This window comes from Camarhynchus parvulus, chromosome 15 (assembly GCF_901933205.1).
Source record: "Camarhynchus parvulus chromosome 15, STF_HiC, whole genome shotgun sequence".
Lineage (NCBI taxonomy): Eukaryota > Metazoa > Chordata > Aves > Passeriformes > Thraupidae > Camarhynchus > Camarhynchus parvulus.
The window spans coordinates 2,448,394-2,472,695 of NC_044585.1; the positions used below are offsets into that span (position 1 = coordinate 2,448,394).

A 24,302-nucleotide genomic window follows, 5' to 3' on the forward strand; every position below is an offset into this window, starting at 1 on the left:
CTTTTTCTTTACCTATGAAAATTAGTGGGTGAAAGAACAGCCTGTTTTCCTGAGCTTTTTTTCATACAAGTCATTCAAGAACCATAGAAATGATAACTCTTTTAAAAAGTTGCATCTCTCAAACTGCATAGATCAGACTGTTAAACTGTGATGTTTTCTGAAGCAGTTTCTGCAAGGGGAACTCTTGTACAGGAGAATATTACCATGGTAAATTCCGAGATCTTCTCTATATTGGTGGAGATGGAGAAGTGTTTTCAACACTTGAGGGGGTGGGAGCAGTTTTCCAATGAAGAAAAGTTAAAATATGTATTCCTTTTTAAGATGTTGCATGGTCAAAATCCCAAATTAATTTAGAGCCTTGCCATACAAAGAATTTTAGAGCAAGTGAGACTGTGACTATCCACTGCATGTGCTAGTCCATGAAAGCTGCCTGTACAACCTTAGCCTATGGAAATAGGAGGTGATTCAAATTAGACTAGGCAGCCCTTTGTTTTTTGAAGAATGCCTTCATTTTTAAGAGAGAATCAGAGCTTGTTTTGTGTCCATATCCTTGGAAGGCTCACTGCCCTGCCTCACAAGGGCACTGGCAGGTCTCAGTAGTTCAGTGAAAATGACTCCTGCTATGTACAACATGCAGCCCAGTGTGTCAGAAAGCTGGATTTACACTGCACTCCTTTAAAAGCAGCTACAGCTGGTACAGAACAGCAAAGCTGTAGACACACATGGATTCTGAGTTACAAACATCCCAGGTTCTAGAATAGCAGAAGGTGGGAATTTTAGGCTGATCTATTTATAGAGGTACAGTGGAGGTATCAGTGAAGAGTGGGCATTCAGGATCACTTGATATTGGTTTCATGAGAAATGGATTTGGCCCTGGTAGTGGATGTTCACAGTAATGAGTCTTCCTTGGCACTGAGCTGTGCTCAGTGTAGCAGGTACCTGTGGCTGGAGATCACAGAGGGCCCCACTGATCACAGCTGGTCCTTCATTAAGGGTGATGGATTTTGCTCTGCACGTGGCAGCTCTTCCTCCCAGCCCTCACAGCTCCAAAGGAAGCTCAGCCCAGCTCATGCTCAGCTCTCTGTGTTTCTGCAGACGTGCAGAGATGACAAAATGTCAATATCAAAATTTTTTTCCTTTGCTTTTTAGATGACATTTACCGATTTTTAAGAGTTTGAATTGATGGCACTAATATGAAAAAGTTGCTTTTGCCATCTTAACTTGCCAATATTTAATTTCACTCCATCATGTTATGGTTTAGAAACAGAGCAAAGGTTAAAAGGATTTTTCTACCTGTTGGTTAGACAGCAAAAGGATTGAGGCTTAGGAGGGAGATCAGGATGTCTCTTAATCTGTGAATTATATTTCATTACCAAAGAGGAAGAAGAGCTTGAAGTGCCTTTGGAGGGGCTTGGATTCCAGCAGCAGGAGTCCCGGCTTTGTCAGCAGATGAAAATGGCAACGGTCGCGCCACCGCCAGAGCCTGTGTGCTGGCACGTGGAGCCCGTGCCCAGCACAAATTCAGGACATGTTTGTACCCCAGGTAGGAGCTTCCCGTGCCTCAGGCAATTCTGAAATGGGGTGGTGAGCTGTGCATCCTCTGTAGGCACTGATTGCTTGGACATGGGTTGGCATGCCTCAGTTTCTCTGTCTGCCTTGCAGTCGGGTACTGCAGAGCTGGGATGCATTCCTGGCAGTGCCTGAGCTTCCTGGGCAGGAGCCCTCTCATCCCTTGGTGGGCATTCTGCTTGCTGCATGTCTGGCATGCTAAATACCATGGCAGCAAAGCCAGCTAAAAAACCTCCAGTACCAGCTTCCATGCAATATAGTTTGTGCATCCTTTAAAGCAGAATTTTTCTTTTAATTGCAGTCTTACATGGGGGGCAGTATGATAACAGTTTGGATTGCACTATTGGGATATTTAGCAGAAGGAAATGGTTTTTCACAAAACTGACTCAGTCTAAGTAAACATAAAAACCAGCATTACAGCAGTTAGTGTGTTCTATCCCTCCTCTGCCCTCTTCCCAAGAGAAGAGGTTGGTGTTTTAATTGAAAAAAATGTAAAACCTGGTATTTCAGGCAAGCATAATTTAGATTTTCATGTTTGGGGTATCTTGTTTTTCCTTATTTGTGGCAGCAGATTATCCTGTGTCTGATTACTGTCTGGAAGGATTGGCTGCCCATGGAGATGGGTCACTGGCCTTGATGGAAAGCCATGCCTCATCTGTTGTGGCAGCTCTTACATTCCTGTGTGCTGTTGAGAACATGCAATTCAATTTTACATCCCTTAGTAGTTTGCTCTGATGCTGCCTGTTTCTAGGCTAGCATTAGGAAACTGGCATTTTATTTTGCTGTGTGTAAGTGGCCATGTCCATTCCCAATATCTGCCGGAGATGGATTTGACAATATTGGATCTGAAAAAATGTATATGAGCACCTGTCATTATTACCAGACTCAGAAAAGCTCTGGTCTTTCCATTTATATAGTTTCTAAAAAATAATTTGGACTCCATGTGAAGCAGCATTATTAGTAAGAAATCCCTTTGAACAAATACTCAGTTTTGAACATTGCAGCATTGTCATCTGCTGGTTATTGTTGTGTATAGATAATTTTGCCATGTGATAGTGCCTGGGGAAGGGCTGGATCTTTGTGAGGTGTACTCAATAAACACTGAGCAACTTGCACTGTAGAGGCCCCAAGCTGAGGCACTGGGGAGGGAGGTGGGAATGATGCTCACCAGTGTGGGAGCCAGTGCCAGGAGCACACCAAGCAGGCAGGATCATGGGAGGATTTGTAATGGGCAAATTTTGACAAGTGTTACCATAGATTTTTCTCTAATTGTTGAGCAGTTGCTGTCTCAGTAATTGAAGAGACAATGCTGTGGTGGAGGAAATGAAGACTCCTAAGTAAAGCAGGAGAACTTTGTTGTTGCATTGCAGGATGGAGAGACAGGAGATGATTGCATCTGGCCCAATGGGAAGATGGTGTTTGTAGTACATGTAGATGGCCAGTGCTGCACTACCATTTGTTGTGCTTGGACAGGTTGAGTTTCTGACACCCAGTAAGATTTTTTTAAATTACTATTGGTTTCCAGTTGTCATTATACAATCTTTTATCTGGTTCTAAGCTTTGGTTATTGCGAGGCTTGAAGAAGGGCCTTTGAGCCTGCCTTACATCTAACAATGAACTCCACCCTCTTCTTTGACATCTGAAATCCTAGATAACTTCCTAACATATTTTTTCCTTGCTGTTTTGTGTTTAGCCTCCAGTTCCAAGCCTGAACTCAGCTCCAGTTCACAGACTTTGGGAAGTCAGCAGAACAAGACAGATGGCACCCGAGTAAAAACTCGCATTCTGCCCAACATGCCAAAGCTTTTCATACCTTCATCTGTCACCAAATTTCCACCTGAGATCACTGTCACTCCACCCACTCCCACCCTCCTTTCTCCAAAGGGCAGCATTTCAGAAGAGACCAAGCAAAAATTAAAGGTAATAAAAGGGAAACAGTAATTTTTTAGATTATTGTTTTTATCTTAATTCTCCCCTCAATAAAATACTTGTATGAAAGAAGCAACAGTTCATTTCCCCAGTTCATAACCAGAGGTAGATAAGTAGTGGAAGGAGGTGCTAGCTCTTACCAGCAGGAGCCAGTTCCTAAAGAACTGGTGAAATACTGGCTGTGGGTGAAATGAGAGCTATTCTAGTCCCTGTCCCTTTTCTGAGGGATTTGGAAAAAATTACAGAAATGGCTGAGTGACCCATTGCAGTTCTTAGATGAGTGGAAGCTGCCAGAACTTTTACTGTGGGGAAGCCTACTGTAAATGTTATGTGGTTTTACATTAGGATGACATCTTTTATCAGCACAAGGCAGTTATTGAATGTGAAGGAATAGCAACCAGTGGGCTTTTGTCCCTGTGCTCATGGGTTTATCCTGACTATTTAGCAATATATTCTCTCTCTCTCTTTTTGGGATCAGTCTGCTATTTTGTCTGCTCAGTCTGCAGCGAATGTAAAGAAGGAGAGCCTTTGTCAGCCAGCTTTGGAAATCTTAGAGACCTCAAGCCAGGAGTCCTCACTGGAAAGTGATACTGATGAAGATGATGACTACATGGACATATGAATGAATTCTGGCCATCATCAACACCAACCACATAACCATTCTTCTTGTTGCCAGCATCTCTGGAAGTTGAAACATCTTCATTGGCATTACTCTCCATTTAATTGGCATCATTGTGTTCTTCACTTTCATTCCCTTTGTTATCACCACGGCCACTTGTATTGCCTTCAGACTCTTGGCCATTCTCCCCATCATGGTGCTTGACAGAAAGAATGATTGGTTGTTTACCAGGCAGTTGGTGAACCTGGATCACACTGTCGCCAGGAACTTCAGTAAACACAAGGATGTTTTGAGCTGCAGTTCTTCTCTCTCTACTGTTCCTGCTTCTCCAAACCAGAGCCTTGGGAGTTGCTCCAGTAGCTCTTTCCTTTAGTGTTTTCCTCCTTTTAGTTGTCTTGTATTTTCCCCCTCTAGCTAAGTTTTTCTCCCACTAATTCAGCAACCTGATGTCTGTCTAACCATGCCATGATTAATCCAACAGCTCCTTCTAAGGTGAATGGAGTAGGAAACATTTGCTGAGCTGGTAGAGGTTTTAATTGCATCGAGAAAATCTGTGGCTTTGTCATGGGGCAAGGAGAGTGAGCTGAGGGTCTGTCAGCTCCTTCACACTGCTGGGGGCTTGGTTGGAATTTGACTCTTTCAAATAGACAAAAGAACCAGCTTTTCCAGGCAGACAGAGAGAGTGGTCTCCTGTTTGTGCTCATTTCACACCAATGTATGAGGTCCAGCGAAATTTATCTACCTGAATGTTGGCTTAAAGAACTGATCTTTCCAGAATTGTCTTACAGTCCTTTCTCTTCTAATGCCTTGGACAAGCATTTTGAATTGGGGGCTAGATGATATTTTTATGGTGGTATTGAAAAAAAAAAAACTTGAAAGATTTCAGTACCATTTCAGTAATGTCTGTTTTTTACAGAATGACACGAAAAGGTGTTTTTTATCTATCTGCAGAGGGACTGCTCACAGTTATTTATATGAGAAAATAATGGTAACAAAAATCCTTTTTTTTTTTCTACTGAATGTTAACTTTGTAAAATAATGAATGCAAACCATGCAAAAAAAAGACGTCACACACTATATATACACTGCGTGCTCCCACACACATATATATATGTGTATGTACATATATATATGTCTGTACATGAAAACAGAAACTGCATACAGCTTGCAATGTCGGATTTCTTTGTGTTTGGGGGGTTGGTTTTCTGTAAAATGCAGAGCTTTGTATAAACTTTTGGGTTTCTTTTCTAATAAAGTTGAAATGCACTGTTGTCTCTGTTTGTTTGAGAGGGCACAAGGTGCCATGGTTCTGGAAGAGCACTGCTCCTCTTTCCTTTTATTTTTTGGGTAGCAAAAAAAGGGTTGGAGGGACTTGATGGGAGCCCCTTTATTTTCAGAGGGCTGCCAGAGCTCTTGGGGTGGGTTTGGTGTGTGTGACCAGAACCCAGTGTTGCCAGGGCTGCTGCAGTGGCTTCAGTTCCCCACTGAGATGTGAATTCTTTTTCACCCATCTTGGTGTCTTTGAAAGCTGATGAGCAGCATAAAGGAGGAAGACACCACATGGGAACAGGATCACACAGAATATTTGGCTGTGCAAATTTGTATTTGATCCATTATTAGTGATTGATCTCATTGATAGGAATGATAAATGGACTGTGGATAAAAAGAAGCTGCAGCAAACTTTGTATTCCAAGGTGGTTCTCAAATTCTGGGGGTTTTGTTTTGAAGAAAATGTGGTTTACAAGGAAGTGAGCATGTCCATTTTGGATGTTTTAGCCCATTTTGGATGTGTTAGCAACTGTTTGTGTAACTTGTTCACCTACTATAATTGAGGGATACAGAAAAGATGAGGCAAATGATGGTAAAAGCAAACAAGTGTTTTCAGTAAAATGTTTTCAGTGTTTACTCTGATTTGCTGTAGGCTGTTATAAATGCAGTATATAGCATACTGTGTAGTCACTGCCAGGATAAAGGCTGAGGAAGTTTCAGATAAGCATGATATTTAGGTTTTTTAGAAGAAAGCACAGAATGAAATAAATCAGCTGCCTATGAGAAATTGAAAGGGGAGGGTGGAGTTCTCAGTAGGGCTTTTTCACCCAAGTGGAATAGACTACACAGACTGTTTGGCTAATGTGTATTCTTAAATGTATTGCTAACTTAAAGATCACATTTTAATTTTTAGATCCACACTTTAGGTTGGGTTTGAGGTAGAAAGCATTTGATTTTCTAATTGAATGTGACCACTGAAAATTGTTGGTTTTCCTTTATTATTCTTAAGGATTCCTTGGCATTAGGCGTTCTGGGTTTTTTCCTCCAGACTTCCCAAAATGCTGGTCTTGAGCTTTGTTTTGAATTCTAGTCCTGCTTTTTGAGAAGGATTTAAAATTTTGCTGGTTTGGGAAAGTTAGAACAGTAAGTGTAACTGTTCCTGCCAGCAACAAGAACTGCATTTGCTGGACTGCTCTGAACTCCTTTTAACCTTCAAACTACTCAACTGTGCAACTTGTTTTATTCTATGCTGAATTCTCTTACCTGGTTTTCCTTTTTTTTTTTTAATAAATTTATGATTTTTTTATTCCCATTATGCTCTTGAGTAGTTTAAGGACTTTTTCTCAAGCTCAAGAAATTACTGACACTGATCTATACAGGCCACCTCCCTCCAATCCTGCCCTTCTGCTGTTGAGTAAATGTTTCTCAGCTGTGGCCCTTCCTCCACAAGGCTGTTCCTGCTGCGCTGAAGGAGCCTTTCTTCTTCTCCATGTGTGAAACCTCTTCTCTGTAAGTACAGCTGATGGAGTTCTTCAGTTCAAGGAAGGAGCCACATTTGGGGTGAAGGTGCCAAGCCCCCTGGATGCACTGAGATAAGGATGTTTGTCTGAAGAACCATCCCTAAAGGTGCTCAGAGCAACAAATCCTCACAAACAGAGCTACTCACTGAGTAATGAATGCACCTTGTGAAGCTGGGCCATGTCATCTTGTGGGATTACCAAGAAAAAGTATTGCAGTAAAACTGCAGTTAGCCATGGCTTGGAGCAGATTCCTTTATTTTGGTCTAATCCTGGTGCTAAGAGCTTGAAATTCAAGCCTAGGCAAGATGCAGCTTACCAAATCACAGATCAGATGTAAACACTGCATCTGCCAGCAGGATTTACTGGGTACCCATTGCTTCTGAAATCTCTGTTCCCAGGTGCCTTTCTGATGTGCCAGACAAAGAAATGGCAGCAGCTGCAGTGTGGTGCTGCTGTGGTTCTGGTTTGGGTTTTCCCTGGGAAGCCATAGGGACAGGAATGTCTGGTGCCTAAAGCAAACTTTAAGGTGAGGTCTGTGACCAAGTGGGGTGAGGCCTTCTCTATCTTTATTTTTTCTTTTTTTCCTTGACAGTAATTGATTAAAAACCAAATCCTTTTTGGCTACTGGAAAGCCAGACTCTTAAGACTTTCAGGCAAATAGCAAAACCATTTTTGTTCCAAAGGAGAGGGAAAAAGGAATTATTTGGAATTGGCTGTGGAGAGTAATATGTGGAGAGTTGATATCCTTTCTGTGCTGCTACTGGGCACTTGCACACAGGTATCTTTCACTGTTAAGGTGAAATTATTGTTAAGATATTTATTATTGGGGTTTGGCTGTTTGCAGTTTCACTTCCTGGCACAGGGATTATATAATCCATGTGTAGTTAAGACCATTGAGAATTTCTCTCTCTAGACAAGGACTAGTGTTTTACTAAGAATTAATTTTGTTGAGCACAGCTGTCATTAGTGGCTTCTGCCCACTGTCTGCCAAATGCTGTAGCATTTTTTTCAAAAGCTAATAATGTTCCCCTCCACAACCAAAATAGCAGATCAAGGAAGATACCAAGTACCTCCTTAATTTTATTATGTGCTAGGGTTTGTCAGTTGTTGTCTCTTGGTTTGGTTTGGGGTTTTTTGGGGTTGTTTTTTTTTCTTAATTGGATTGAGATTTCTCATGAATAATGAGATTAATGTCTTTTGCAGCCAAAATAAACACCATATGGTCAGGGAGAAAGGGACCAGGAAAAGATGAGGAAGGCACAGCAGCAGCTGAAGCTGATAGGAGACAAAATGGACTGAAGGAAGCAAAGGGGCCAGGTGAGAACAGACCAAGTCCTGCCATTGAGGGTGGGATCACAGCACTGGTAACACCACTGTGAAAAGCACAGCATTGAACTGGAAATTCCAGTGAGGGTGGAGCCTCTGTGGAGTATCCTGTGTGTACAGTTACACACTGGGCACGGCTCATTTCTGCTCCTGCAGGTGCTTACATATTGTAGGGGACTGGGTGGCAGGTAAATGAGATAACACAAAAGCACAGCAGACATCAGTTTGTGGGCTCCTAGTCATGGAAAGCTGAGATGAAGAGGCTTTGCTCTTGCATTTGAAGATGATGGTAGGAGGTTCACTGTAGGCTGAGTGTTAATTGCCATCTTTCCCTTCCCGCTGATGACCAGGGATTCAGTAATGCTAAGTTGTGATGTTATTTATGGATTTTGGGTGCTGTGCTAGCCCAAGCCATGCCTTTGTGGGACTGTCAGGTGTCCTTGCAGGGCATGGTGCAACAGGTAGGATTGCAGAGGGCAACACTTCTGGAGGAGGACTTGCCTTCACTGAAATGGCTCTTTCACATGAATACCCACAGAACCCCAGGCAAACCTCAGCAGAGACTGAAAGGTGCATCTCCCTGCACAGACATTCTTGTTCCTGCTGCTGTTTAATGCATCTGTAACGATGACCCTCATCAGCAAGTGCTTGTTTAGCCAACTCCAGAGGCTCTGGTGCAGCCCTCAGAGCTGCCTTGTGCAGGTGTCTGCAGGCTGTGGCTGCAGCTCCAGCCTGCCCAGGGCTCCCCGTGTCACCTGGAGTGTCACTGCCTGCTCCGGGAGCACTAGAGGGGGCCCTAGGACAGGGCAGGGAAGGGAGGGGAAAAAGGGGAGAGGGACCAACCCCCACCCCAGATGGATGTCCAAAATCTGTCTTGAAACTACTGAGAGCACAGTGCATTGCCCCGTTGAGTTCTGAGGGCTTTGTGCTGCTGTGCCATATGTCCTTTGCATAATGTATGGTCTGGTTGGAGGCAGAGGGGATGAGAATACTCACAGGCTGCTCACAGGATTGTGTCCCTGGCCATGGCAACAAAAAACAAGAGCTTGTTTTGTCACCATTAATATTGACACTGGCAGGAAAACAGATCGACCATATACTTGCTTTTCATACAAAATCTGCCCCGTGACTGTTTTTCCCTTTTTTTCTCCTCAGTTCCCCCATAAGAAGCCCCCTGGGTGTTTCCATGTTCATCATGTGCAGTATGTTACACTGGGGTGTCATGGGAATCTCCTGCCAGTCAGTCTTGTGTGAAATGGCTCAAATAATGTGCTCAGCCTCGTGAGGGGGAATCCTGATCAGTTCAAGCCTGGTTCATGGCAGTGGTGTGGGGCTTGTGCCAGCACAAGTGAGCCCAGGAGTCAGTGACAAACATGCAACTTGTGGATCTGAGCAGTGCTTTGAGGTAGTTCTGTTCAAGTCAAATTCTAATCAGGGATGAAAATGTGTTTGAGAGTGATGGGAGAAAGATGTGGTGTTCAAGCCTGGATAAAATCTTGTGAGGCAGTCTGTGTTATGTGGAGCAGCCCGAGGTGAGATCAGGTCCTGCAGCCATCTGGCAGCTCAGGAAAGGGAGCAGGGATGTGGAGCTGAGGCCACTGACTGCAGAATCAAAAACCAAATCACTTCTACCAAGGGGAAGAGTGAAATCACACTTCTGCCTGCGTGCAAGATTTATCTGCACAATTAAATGGTTGTGTCTGTAGCTGGTAGAAAAACATGCCTTTATATAATCCCAGTGGGAGGAACTCTGCAATGTCTCTCTGAGTGCATTGTCTTACTGAGGGAAACTGCCTATCTAAAGCCAAGTCAACATATATGGTAAAAAGTAGTTTTTGCTCTCAGATTAGACATAGATATCCCCCTCTCGAGTTTTATTTCTCAGCCTATTTTTTTTCTTTCCCATCTCTTTCAGAGACCTTGCAAACAACAGTGAATTCCAGCATAAATGGAATATAAACAAAGTTCATATATGGTATAAGCATATGAGAACCACACTGGAATGGTATTAATTTAATTTTAGTTGAGTGATTTAATAACTGCAAGTGAAAGGCCATGTAACAGGGCAAAGGTATTTTAGAAACAGTGCTTCCTGTGAGAATGCTGAATTATTACATTTATTACAGATATCCACAGTTAGCCTCTATATTCACATTCCTTTCATTTTGCTCCTCTGAGGTGTCTGACAGATACAGAGGGCTGTTCACAAGGAATAATATGCAACTGAGTTTTATCTGCAATATGCATTGCATGAACTATGATCTAATATAGCACTGAACACATACTGTTCAGTAATAATTAGTAAAGGATGTTGTATGAGCAGAAAAGCTTCATACTCAGAAGTGTTCTTTGATTCCTTGTAATTTAAATCACACCAGAGATTTCATTTCCTTAAATTACACCCTAATGTGTATGAACAGTCACATTTTCTCTTCTAAATGCATGGATATATATAAAATGCAACTCTTTCAGCAAGATTGCCGTGATAATTTTCCCTTTAAGAGATGGCACTAGATGCTCAAAGAATTGCTTAACTTGTTAATTGAGCCAACATACACTCACCAAGGAACTCACCATGCTGTGTGGATGTCAGAAAGCAGTTTGAATATAGAAACTTGTCACTTAGGAATGTGTTGGCTGTAATTTAGATCTCCATTAGGTTAGAGTGGGTTAGGGGAAAAAAAATAAACTTTAGAAACCTGTAGTGGAAGTTCTGAGCTAACAACATCAATTTGCAATGCTGTGCCCTCAAGTCAGCAGCACAAGTCCCAGCAAATAACTTCTGCCATGGCTCTCCCAATAGACACCCTGCTGGAAGGGCTTCCTACACTTCATAAGTAAATGGGCTTTCCTGGGAGCAAAACAAAGAGCTGAGTGTTCCCTCCCAGCAAGCAGCAGTGGCACAAGGTGATTTTTCAGTTTGGCTTGCTTGGAATGTAATAACAGCTTGGGATTGTGAAGTATTTCTGCAAAGAGAAATGGGAGCATTCCTGGTCTGTGCTCCCATTGCTCTGCAAGCTGAGGAAGCCTTTGGGTGCAGCCAGAAGCAGCTGCTGGTGGCCAGGCAGAGCTGCCAGCTCCTGTTTCAGGGTGATGGGCACACAGTGGGGATCTGCAGGAGCCAGGCAAGCCAGGTGCATTTCCTGCTGCATGCCTGCATGCACAGGAGGCTTTGCATCAAAATGGATATTCCAGTGAACTGCACAAGGAGCCTCCCACAATGGCACATTTTACCAGGCCTGTACTTTCCCCTGGAAGTTGCTGATAGAGCTAATTTTCTCAGTGTAAGGATCTCTGTGGTCTGGATGACCTGAGATGCCTTAGAAAGTCTCTTTTCCCAGCCTGGCAACCGAAGAAGGAGTCAGGATTCTTCTGTTCTGGTTGTCAAGGTTGTTTATTTTCTGTTATCTATAACATTCTTTTCCTGGTCTGCTGAGGTCCGTTCAGCAGGTCAGTCTGTGGCACACTACCCACCTTCAGGGCAGTGTTGTATTTTATACTAAAAACTACGTGAACATTATTTACAATAATTTTCCAATATCTATCACCTATGTTAGACAGTCTGTCTCTACCTTAAACCAATCCAAAAGTGCCACCATCACCCAGAAGATGGAGGCCAGGAAGAAGGAAGAAGGACAAGGCACTCCCACATCCCTCCATCTTGGCTTCTGAACTCTTATTCTAAAAACTCAAAATTCTTCTTTTTTATCTTGTAACAAACTAACTATCATCCTACACAAACTTTTGTGGCTTGTGAATCCCCATATAAGATTGGTAATTGTTTTTTCTAAGAGCTAAAATCGAAGGCACAGGTGTTTTTGACTCTGGGCCAAGGTCTCTGAGCCCCCTGGCAGGGTCTCGAGTCCTCCAGGGCAGCCAGAGCAATGTCCTGGGTTCCAGCATAAGGAAGATGAGAAAGCAGTGCAGGATTGCTGGAAAGCCTGGGAGGGAGTTGTTTGAATGCTGGATGTGCTGCACTGTCCCCCCCTTGGCACAGAGGTGTCCCTGGACGTGCATTGGCAGCTGCTGAGAGCCAGACCAGGGCCTCAACCCCTGGGCAAAACTCAGCTGCTCTCTGCAGGTGTCACCCTCAAACTGGGGAGCTCACCTTCAGGTAACTGAGAATTCCATCAAAGTGTAAGAGTAAATAGTCTGTGCTTAAATGCACTCCTGCTGCGTTTTATTTTTGAGTAAGGTGAGCTTGGTGCAATGTCAGTGAAACTCAGAAATACCCAGAGTGTGGTAATGGCCAGGCTGGGTGTGTGGTCATGTTTCAGTTACAGCTCAGGCACAGACACAGCAGTGTCTCTTATCTGGTACTATCAACACATGTGGGAAAGTATCTGGAAAGAATATGAAAATATAGAAATGTTATTTCCAAGTGCAGAGTGTCCCCTGGGAGGAGAGAGAGGAGGAGGACAATGTTTATTCTTAAAGATGTGCCTGATTCAACAAGGTACCAAAACATAAACAGCTCCTCTTGACTTCAGTGAAGACAGCAAAGGGCAGCCTCAAGTTGTGCCTCCCCAGGCCTGTGATGTGTGCAGTTTCTCCAGTGACATAAAGTATCTCTACAATTAAAATTTCCATGGAAAATAGCTGCTTTAAAATAAACAGACTTAACTTCCTTAATTCGTGCAAACTCAAAATTCACAGTTAACCACTGAAAAATGCAAAAGGCCAAGGAAAGGTGGAAATATCTCTGCTGGTAAAAAATTCAGCCCTAATTACTTCTCCCTGAAATTAGGGTGGCTGTGGCATATAGAGGAACTCTGCAGAACAACTAGTGGAAGTTCTGCTCAGTGACACCTGTCTTCATGTGATCCCTGAGGCAATGTTTATTAGGAATATAATTTTCTTTAACAGCTTTTCTCTCCCATCATCCCCAGTGGCTGATACTGCTCCAGCAAGGAAATCCTGGTGGCTTTCAGGACAGCAGCAGCAGAACTGGAGATAGGTTTGGAATAAGATGGACTTGAAGCTGGCTCATCCTTCCTGGGTTCTATGTCTGAGTTTTGTCAATATTCCCTTTCTGCATCTATTTCATGGTAACACCACTGATTTATTGGTTAAATCATAAGTCAAAAGAACTCAGTTTTGCCTCAGAGCTTTCCCACTGGCTGGTGAGATTTTCAGTTTATCTTCCATTTTCTGTCTCCATCAAATAGAAACTACTTGTCCAAAACTGTCCCCCCTCCCCTAAATGAATTTGCAGCTAGGTCATTTTTATATGTCATAAATTGTTTATAATTTTATCTTCTAGCCAATTTAGAGTAAAACTCTGGGGTTTTTAATCTTGAGTGATTGAATATGAGTATCCACTAGGAACCATTCCCATAATTAAGTTAGATGAGAGCAACACGAAGTTGCTGGGTTTTTGTGATGGTGAATAACTCCAAATAACTCAGAGCTTCCCATGAGCAGAATTCTGGAGAGGACTAAAAAGTCTCTGCTTATGTTAGAGTAGAACATGCTCAGATTTTTGGAGAAAATCCTTAGCTCTGAATGCTGACTTGCCATAGTGCAGTGTAGCAAAACCGAGGCTCTGTTCTAATTAAGACTTACTTGGATTTTTTAGTTTTTCCCATTCCCTGGCTGAAATTTCCTGTGTCTTGTAACCATTTAACAATATGTTACTAACCATCCATTATGTCCTGCTTTATTCTCTTTTAGATGAAAGAGCCATGTAAAAAAAAGAATTCTCCAGCCCCCGTGACTGAATTTGAGCGATAATGTCAATGGAATTAACACATTGCCAGTGTTGAATGGGCTCCTGTGGCTGTATAAACATCAAGGTAACACATTTCCAAAGCAGAAGACATTACTGCTGTGATACTGTTGTTTTGAGAATATTTCCTCACTGCCAAAACACTGATGTAGATTTAGCATTTTGCCCCCTGGAGAATGATGCTAGAGTGGGGAGGGTTGATTCTGCTGCTTTTATTTTTGCTGAATTCTGGTTTATTTGCTGAAGAAAATCTCTTACAGTGTTTGGCTAGACATGGAATGAGAGCATAAGTACATTGAGGTGTATTTGAGATGAACTCTGATTGGTAAATGCATTTAAATTAAGAGAGCATTTAGGCTCTGTTAAGGGCCTAATTCCATTTCTGAAGGAAACATTCTGAAAAAGCTGGGGCAGAATGCTGTCAGGAAACCCAGGATCCTTCGACTTGGGCAGAGTTTGCTCAAGAATAACTCTTTCCCACACTATCTCCATCCATTAACATAATTTTTATCTCTGCAAACACGAACAGACTGAGGCTTGAATGCCCTTGGTATGTTGCTGAATAAGATGCAGGCTTCAGTTTTAACTTTGGGGATGGCGAACAAGTTGTAAGGCCAGGCTTGTCAGAAAACCTTTTAATGGTGCTAATCCCACTGCAGATTTGTTGGCACTGTTGCACCTAATGCAAGACAGGACTGACTGATGAGGATGTGGCACAGAAGCAGTTTGGGACTCCCTGGGTCACAAAATCAGTGAAGATGGCTGCACTGCAGAAGGCAGAGCTGGTCATGCGGGTAACACTGATGATTTCCTTTATTCTGAAACTGGTGCAAATTGAACAAGACCTGTGTTTCTGCAGGAATGTTTTCATTTGTCTTCAGGCAAGAAAAAATTCAGGCAGTAAGTGCTAAACCAGAACCTGACAAGTTCTGTTCCTAAATAATTGTTGTCATGTGAGCTTTACTTCTCTGCAAGGTTAAAGCCATCTTTAAACAATGAGTTGGGTTTGCTGCATTTCTACTCATCAGAGACCATAATCCAGGTACTGAAGGATGGGAAGTCAGTCTCAAGGCTGACCTTACTGGACAAAGATGGGCATGTTCCTCTCCAGAATCCATGAGAAATACCCAGTGCCTCAAGCAGAGCTGTATCAGTTCTGGTAAAATGGATTTCAGTTTGCAGAGCTGCATCTGGCACTCTGTGAGCATTAGGGCTGAGACAGAGAAGAGGGGGCATTGTCCATCCCAGTTTGCTGCAAGAACAGCTCTAGGCTGGATTTCTCAAAGGAAAGGACTTCTCAGCACAGGGAATGTTCTGTTTCTGGCCTGCTCTTGGTTATCAAGGGATAGAAAAGAAAGTTGTGATGGAAAAGGGGGGGAGCTGCCTGTGGCAGGAATTTGTTAGCACACAGAAAATGTCCTGGTGAACCATGACCACCGTGCAGGAGTTCAATGCACAGAGTGGGCATGGTTGTGTAACCTGAAGTTCTTTTCTCTCCCCTGATGGCCCTCTGAAGCGCTCTGAAAGCCCAGAGAACAGCTCATAAACTTTGTGCTTCAGAATTGCAGAGAAAATGCTTCTCTCATCAGTGGATCAGTCTTTGTCAGCTCTAACACACAATGGCTGATGGCTTCAGTGTATCTCCACTGTCACCCAAAGGCCCTTTGTGGGAAATGTCACCAGTGGCTCAAAAACCTGTCCCCTGTCCCCTCATTCTGCCCTAAGCCCTGGAGTGCAAAGAAGAGTGCTCTCCCAGGGCAGTGGTGTTTCTGTTGCAGTCTCCCCTCCCTTGGGAGTCCATAGCTGGCCTGTTGTGAATTATGGTGTGCACAAACACAGGACATGTGCAGTGCTGTGACCACAGTGGGGCAGAGAGCCAGGTTCCATCCCACTGGGAAGCAGCCTGGTCATGTGCCAGCAGAGCATCCATCCTTGCATGTGGCCCCTGGATCCATTTGAGGAATCATAGGAATAAGAGAGGAGCAGATCCATCAGAGCCTCCTTTGCTGCTGACATGAAGGCAGGATTGCTCTGCAATGCCACGGGGGTGTGCACAGAGCCATTAAAAGCCTGATACAGGAAGGACTTTGTCTGTTCCTCTGCAAACAGGCTGCCCTTGCACAGCCACAGTGCTTTTCCCTGGATAGTCAAATTGCTTCTCTCATTTTCATCCCAGCTAATGAAGATAATTATATCCCTTTGTAGAATATTAATTCGTCTGTCATCTGTGTGTTTACACCCTGCAGACATGTTCATTTCTTCTTTGTGAACAGGGCCATCAATCATGGAAGCTTTCCTTCAGCTTTTCTAATCTTTTCTGGTGTTCACCTCAACCAGTCTCCCTCCAGTTCCCAGTACCTTTGATAATGAGGTGATAAGAGTTACATGTGGTTTTGCCAGTTTGTTCTACAGCAGGCTCACAGAAAGAGGCCCTGCCACTTTCCTGCTCAGCTATATGCTATTTTCACATAGGTATCCTCTGGTTATATTTGTGGTTTTATTTTCAGCAAGGAAATGAAATCACACCTAGTGCAGAAAACCCCAGAAATTACCTCTGTTATGGAACCCCCTTAGTATTACCATATCTTTATTGGTGGGTATGGCTGAACATCACTGTTCAAAACAAAAGTTTAAGTGATCTTCTCTGAAGAGAAAATCTGGAACTGGGGTGAAGAATTCCAGAATGCAGCAATTCCTCCTTTGGACAGCTTCTTCAGAGTATGATGGAAAGGGAAGAGAAGGAGTAGTTCCATCTTGGAGAGGAAATACAAGGCAAAAAAGTCAGAAGGACATACTGACTTTCTGGGGACCGTGTATGGGCTTAGATTTCAAATGTTTCTTCATGTTTCTGATAAGCTAAACCAGCCTTCCCTGGCTGCTGCTGTAGCTTGTCCACTCCTGTCCTGCAGAGCACAAACCCTCCAAGTCTGGTGGGTTCTCTCTGCACTGTCAGTAGTTATTTGGAAATGAAGGTCCTTGGTGGTGAGCCTAAATCTCCATCTCAGGCAGGCTCAGCTCACCAAGCCTGAGGCCAGCAGTAGCTTAAAACTGAAAGCAATAACTGCAGTATTGGAGGGTGGCAGAAGCAGTGACCTCATTATTGATAACCATCTGATCTGTGCTCACAGGAATGCTTGCTCCCAAACCTGACTTTGATTTCCTCCTGCACACTCCCCAGCAGTTTCCTGAGCAGAATTTATAAATATTTCTGTTGAATTTACATTGCATTGTTTATGTCTATGTTTGGTTGGCAGGCACAGGTCAGGCTGTGAAGTGGCAGTCATTTAAAAAGAGTTTTGCCTCACAAATGCAAAATTTGTGTTTTTAAGAGTGGCACCAATTAAGTGTATTGATGTTTGCAGGGTTAGAGAGGAGAAAAAATCTAAGTCATTTATGCCTAAGTAGATAAAATCCGGTATTTTCAGCCTAATGCACTCATTGCACACCTCTGTTATCCTCCTTCCAAGGAAAGCTTCTCTATGTAACTCTTCTGACAGGACAAAGCCATGTGTCATCCCTTGGATTCTCAAGGAATTGTATCCCATATATTTAAATCATTCAGGTGTCTGATGTTCTTAACCACTTAGAAGCATTTGTTCCATATAGTAGGGCTAATTTTTAATTTATTTTTCTAAGCACATCTATCCGAAATGATGCTAGGCTTTTATATTCACAGCAGGGAACATTGTGAGGTTTAAATATCCCTTTAATCACTAAGGATGTAATAAAAACAAGAGGAGTTCTTTGAGCTGCAGAGTGTTACCCAGGGAAAAATCTACTCTGGAGCTTACAGATGTGAGCTGAAGAGACAAACTGGGCAATAAAATCCACAAGTACGGACCAAACCCGCTAAAAGTTGGTCTGTAGCTGCCCATCAGGAGCTGAGACTCGAGGGGGGAAAAGGCCATTCAGCACCTCTAGAGCCATAAGAGCCAGGCCATAAACACTTCACAATCTGCTGGGGAGGGGGAGGGAGCTGGGCTGTGATCTGCCCGCAGTCTGTACCCAGCCCCTGCCTGCACAAAGAGTGAGCATGAGAAATTTCACCATGGGAAGAATGAAGGAAAATTCTGGAGAGATGAGGGAGTGCAAGGAGAGGTGGTAGCTGTGTTTGATTGTGTCAGTTCATGTCCACTTATGGCAGCCTCATCCCAGTGCTGATTTGAGGAATCCATGAAATCTGACAGGTGCTTTTTCTCTTATCAGTGGTGTTGAAGGATTCTTACCTGAGTATTGTTATTGTGAGATGATGAACAAGCTGGGTGAGAAAAAGTACAGCTCAGAGTTTATCCAAGGGCTTTCTGCTTAAAATCCATGTGTATTTTCAGCTCTTTGTTACTGACTTCAGACTTGGCTGCAGATTATTTATGTCCCATCATAATGCTCTATATCAGTTTTCAGAAAGCAGCTTGCAGCATGTGCTGCATGGATCTGTCTTGGTGTTAATTTTATTTTTGGGAGGTCCTGTAAAGTTCAGGTCAGACTCTACAGGTCAGTCAGACATCCTGCATGTAAGTTCCCTTGCTGCTGGGAGATGGATGTGCAGTTTTAGGTATCCTATGGCTATATACATTTTTACAGTTCTTTTTCAAATAAATTATAAATAATACTATAAAAGGAAAATAAATACGCAGTAATAAAATCTTATTAAAATGAAATGTGATTTATTGTAAGTGCTCTGAATCAAAATCTGCTGTGTATGGTTTAATTGTTCTCTTGTCATGATTTCTGGTAATGATAATTAACTTCCTCTGAAAGTTCTTTAGAGTCAATAGTGATGTTGGAGGAACTGAGCTCTACACAGATCTGTAGAGCTCACAGCAGTTTTTATTTTTAAATTCCAAACACTTTAAATCTTAACAATTTTAATTTGCTCTTTGAAGGTAGATCCTCTGATAAGGAGGATGTTTATTGATTTCCTGGTTTGATTAGAACCTTACTGTGATGAACAGTTCATGGAAACTTCCGTATGACAGAGGAGACCTGCCTTTGCCAAACGAAGTAACTTGCACCATTGAAGTCTGGTTTTTTACCTGTTGCTTTCATGGCTTTACAAATGCCTGATCACCAACAAAAATAATCTTTTGTGGAAACCAAGGTACCATGACAGTGTATCAGCAATTTTGAAAATCCATGAAGTTTAGATTAAACCTTCTGGGTCTGAGCTGCTGCTTTTTTTCTGGAAACATCTGCTTTTTAACAGAGATTGCTGCAGTGTTGCCTGCTGGGCTTCTGCTCAGCAGAGTCCATTCTGCTCAGGGCTTTTGTCTGGTCTCAATTCATGGTTAAGTAAACTGCCAGCAGTTTTTAAGATCTGCATGATGCTTCTCTTTGCATATGAGTGTGTGCACATGTGTACAAATATAGAAGTGTTTATAGATGGGTGTTAAGCTGGAGTTCCTTGCTGCATGTTTTGTCAGGCTCTGCTCCTTGTGTCTGAGAGCAGTGAGCTCGGGCAGGGCTGGGAGGGCAGGTGTGGGGGGAAGGATGCAGGGCTGGGAGGGCTGGGAGTGCATGCAGTGCGATATTAGAATAAACTAATTAAGGGAAAATCTTCAAGCCCTTCCATTTCTGCTCAGCCTTCCCTGAGTAAGAGCAGTGCCTTGAGCAAGGCATAACCTCAGTGCCTGATCCTCCTGGAAAGGAAGGGCAGCTCAAGGCTGGCAATGCAGAAACTGGGCAGATGAGTGATGCTATACCATCAAATGTGTTCGTTGTTATTCACATTCATGTTGTTGGAGAAGGCATCAGTGGCTGAAGGGATGTGTTGCTGCAGCTTTCCAGTGGGGAGAGCAAACTTTCCACAGACTGTTCATCACCCCCTTGGGAAGGAAGGAGCTGGATGCAGTCCTGATTCTGATACCAGAAATCAAGAGTAGAATGATTCTATGTGCTGAAGATGAGAATCATCACAAACCCATGGAACAGCCAAAGAGAAATTACCCCTGCTTGCTGTTTAAGAGATTTGTTTTTATATTTTGTAGCCAAGTCCTGAACTGATGTTTTCAGTCTTGTCTCTATTTGTTTAAAAGGATGCAGGGCTGGGAGGGCAGTGCTTGCCCTGTGTGCAGGCAGGGCTGTCAGGGCAGGTGTAGGAGGAAGGATGCAGGGCTGGGAGGGCAGTGGCCATGAGCAGGCAGGGCTGTGAGTGTGGGGAAAAGGATGCAGGGCTGTGAGTGTGGGGAAAAGGACGCAGGGCTGTGAATGTGGGGAGAAGGATGCAGGGCTGTAAGGGCAGTGCCCGTGTGGAGGGAAGGATGCAGGGCTGTGACTGTGGGAGGAAGGATGCAGGGCTATGAGGGCAGTCCGTGCCCCGTGTGCTCGTTCCCTTCGCTGAGCTGCCCTCAGAGCTCTCCTGCTGCTGCAGCTCCTTGCGGCGGGCTCTTTTTGTGGATTTGAGCGGGACAGAGCGCTGACCTCTGTCTGGGACACACAATGGGCTGACAGGAAAACAGTGCACCCGACATCAGGGCTCCGTGAGAACTTGAAAGGGCTCTAAACAGACATATTTTGCATTTGACTCTGGACTGCAGCCTTTGAGGCCAGACTCGGGCCGCGGTGTTAAGTGGCCGCTAAGTGTTTCCCTTCTTGTGCCGCGCTGAGGGGGCGCTGGGAGCGGGCCGGGATGTGAGGGAGGGAGGGAGCCAGGGCAGTGCCCTCTCCAGCTCTGCGGCCCGGTAACCGCAATCCTCAAACTGCAAAAGGAAAAGGCTTCTTCAAGCTTATAATGCACAGCTTTTTGTCTACCTGAGCTGCTTTCCCAAGTTCCCCAGTAGAGCAGATCGTGTCACAGCTGCCCTGTGGCCTGTGACCCGTCCCCTCAGCTCTCTGAGCCCCTGTCCTGGGAGCCTGGGGTGAATTAGCATGGAGATGTTACCAACAGGCCCTCTCCAAACCCATCTGCTTTGCTTTGCCAAATGTCATTTTTGCACTCTTGAGAGCACGGGGAAAATCTGGGGGTGGTGCAGTTTGGGGCTCCGTATGGGGTTTGCAGCCTTCTGTGGGGTCCCTTGCAGTGTCCCAGGGTAGGAAGGTCTGCATGGCACTTGTAATATACCTGAGGACACCAGATAGCTTTTCTCAGGAAAAAAATAATCAAAACCATAAAAAGGAGGGGAAAAGGTGCCATTTTCCTCTACCAGAAGAAAATGCTGTGTTATGTGAGCTGCTGTAAGGAGCTGGGTAGGAGCTGTTTCTTGTGCTGCAGCATGATAGGAGATATGTACGACTTCTTCAGAGGCTCTCAAAACGCTCTGCAGGCTTTTACCATTCCTGTAGCCGCCCACAGAGACTTGCTCAGAAAGCTGCCCAACTTCAGGCTGTGCCTGCGCTGCCAGAGCTCAGCAGCTCTGTCCTGGCCAGCCCTGCTCTTGTATTTCCTATTTTCTGGGTGAGGTGTCAGGCACTAACAGGGACAAGGAATCACAGGCTGGCACAGCTGTAGGAGCAAGAGTTTCATCAGGCTTTTTCTCTGGAAAAACTCAGCTTTTCCCCATGGCTCCGTGTGCATAAATCAGGCTGCATTTGCTTCATAGTGAGCTGAGCCTGGATTTAAGGAGGGAGTTTGTGGATTCTGGAGAATCAGAGACCACTTCATGTTTTTAATGAAGCATGAAAGTAAGTAGGTATCAGTGTAGAGCTACCTGTTTTATTTTGGGCCCTGTTGATGACATGCTGTCTTTTCACTTTCCAGTACTCATTCTATGCAGATGGCACAGGATCCTTCACAAAGAGTTGCCAAGACGCTCTGGGCTGTGGCCTCTGTGTGCCAGGTGGGAATGGCCTAAATGAGTCCCACTTAAATGGCAGGAAGGCTTTCCTCACCTTTCAGAGGGGAGGATCTCTTACATGCAGCTTGTACTGCTGCATGTTGTCCTTCCCTGCATGTGCAGGTCCAGGCAGAAAAGGCAGCCTTGCTCTAGCCCAGTTTGTTAAAGCTGACATGGTAACACTTCCTCACAGAGGGAAACCTGGGGGCTGGGTACTGCCTACTGCACCCACGAGCAATAACCCAAGGCAGATTCTTTTGGAAGATAACTTTTACATTTCAGCTGTCTCCCAGGCAGTAACTTGGTGTCCCACACTGGAGCTTGCTCTCAGGGCAGGATGCTCCCCTGGGAACTCTGCCTGGGCAGAAGTGGCAGTGCCACTCCAGCCCCATTAGCCAAAGCCTGACACCTTTTCTGTTCTCCATCAGCCTGGGAGCCCCGGACCGCAGCCAGGGATGGCAGGATATCACTGTGCTGGAGAGCTTGTGTACAAAGCAGCTCCCTGCAGGGTCCTGCTGAGCACTAAGGGTTAAACCTTCACTGGAGGTGGGAGAAATGCCAGAAAACATTTGCCTTACTACAAAACCCAGAGGGGAATGTTTCTTTCTAATCAGCTTCTCAAAGAGATGCAAAGCAAAAGCTCTTGGCCTGTGCTTTTGTCATCACACATGGCCTCCCTCCTGCCCTAGCTCATCTCCCTTCAGCATAGGGCAGAGCCTGCTGTTAGAGCTGGGCTCAGCTGCTGAAATAGGCTCCGAGCAGAGCCCTGTGTGTCACTGACTCACACGTCAGATCAACTCTCTCCCAGCCCTTTCCATACCCTCAGCCTCCAATTTGCCGGTGAATTGTTAGACACCAGCACAGTCACCTTTGACTTCCCATCAAACTGCCTGAGGGCTCTCCATGGATGGACAGGTGAGGGTAATGTGCTAAATTCCCCCTTTGCTAGGGATGAATATCCTGGGGATTGCTCCTATTAGCCACGCTTTCCAGCAATAGTAACAAATTCACTTTTTTTTTTCACTTTTAAAACATTTCCAGTGCAACTAGAATGGCTGGGAGAAAGCTGATTGTTAACTAGTCATGGGTAATTAATGGCTCCACCTTCCCCATCAATCAGCTGGGAGAAGCCAAAAGGATTTGAGTACTTGCAGCAAATGTGCTGTTCCCCAGACATGCTGATACACAGTGTGCAAATGAAGTGGCAGCAGGAGACCATCTCCTAGCCTTTGTGGAAGCAGCAGTAAGTCATGATACACATCCCACGCTCCTGTCAGGTGAAGTCTGAAATTCCCAGAGCTGCTGCTGCTGTTGTGCAGTTTCTGACTGTGTGGGATGTTGATTCATCTCACTGCTAGCTTGAATCTGACCCAATTTTTGTTCTATTTTTCCTTTTCAGATTCTGATTATGGTTGTCTTTTTCCGCTTTCTACAATTAAAATACTAGCATTAGGAAAGCAGGACATGGAGGGGGAGCAGATGCAATGCTGGCTTTCCTTCTGTAGCAGAGCAAAAAAGCATTTCTGCATCCTATTTTGTTTGTGTCTGGTAGTGGCTGTGCAAGCCCAAGCAGAGATCTGACCTTGATACCATTTCAGCTGACCTCTTCCCTTCTGATTTATTTCTCCCCATATTTAATAAATAACTTCCATTTGAGCCACAAGCTGGCATTTCTCCACCACATGGTATTCCTCTCCTCAATATGCCGAGACTCCACAGCTCTGGATGTCTCCAAGTCACCTGAGGGAGAAAGGCCTGTAGTCTTGTGTGTTACCCAGTGGTTTAGAAGGGGTGCCAGCAAGGCTGGATGTGGTTCTGCAGAGGTGCCAGGAGCCACCATCTCCTGCTCTAAATCCTCCTCAGGATTCTCCAACCAAATTCTCCAACCCTTTTATTTAAAACATTCTTCCTTACAACACAAAGCAATGGCTTTTCTTTCCCTGGCAAGCACTGGGATGATGCCTAAAATACAATATACCCCTGGAAGAGAGTCAGTCCCTGCTCTGATTAAGCTCCTTTGTCCTCACTGCATGTCCTTGCATTGCCTGCTCCAAAAGGCAGTAAAACCAGAACTGAAGGCTTGTTGTTTGGGTGTAGAAACTCACTAGATAAACTCAAAATTTGTTTTGTACATCAGACTGAAGATCAAATGTCCCAGTAACATCACTGACAAAATAGAAAAAAATGTTTATTTTATTTGGAATAAATCTAGACAGTGAAAGTGACGCAGCCTTGTAGCAAGTTCTTTCTAATGAACAGAGCTCCTAAATTTGCTGTGCAGGACTCAGCCCTGGCCTGTTCAGAGTGATATTCTGCTTTTGACCTCCACTTTTTAACCGTGTTGGTCCTGTAAATGTTAGTACAGCCTTTTGTGTGTGTAAATGCACAGAACCCCCTTCCTCAGGAGGTGCAGTGCCTGTCTTGGGCCTCGGAGCTTGAGCCTTGATTGCTGTCTCTTAGCACTTGTAAGCATTTATAAGCACAAAAGCTAATGGTCACACTTGCAGAATAAACTAATTAAGGGAAAATCCTCAAGTCCTTCCATTTCTGCTCAGCCTTCCCTGGGTAAGAGC

At 44.3% G+C, this 24,302-nt stretch overlaps 1 protein-coding gene across 1 annotated transcript in view; it reads left to right on the plus strand.

Annotated features, from left to right (window-relative positions):
* The window catches only part of CABIN1 (calcineurin binding protein 1), a 112,868-nt gene extending 107,485 nt beyond the window's left edge, over positions 1-5,383 (plus strand). The window contains 3 exon segments of the mRNA XM_030958606.1: positions 1,379-1,543; positions 3,263-3,489; positions 3,977-5,383. Of these exon segments, the coding sequence (XP_030814466.1) occupies positions 1,379-1,543; positions 3,263-3,489; positions 3,977-4,120 (536 nt within the window). The 3' untranslated portion in view covers positions 4,121-5,383.
* Positions 5,384-24,302: the final 18,919 nt, after the last annotated feature.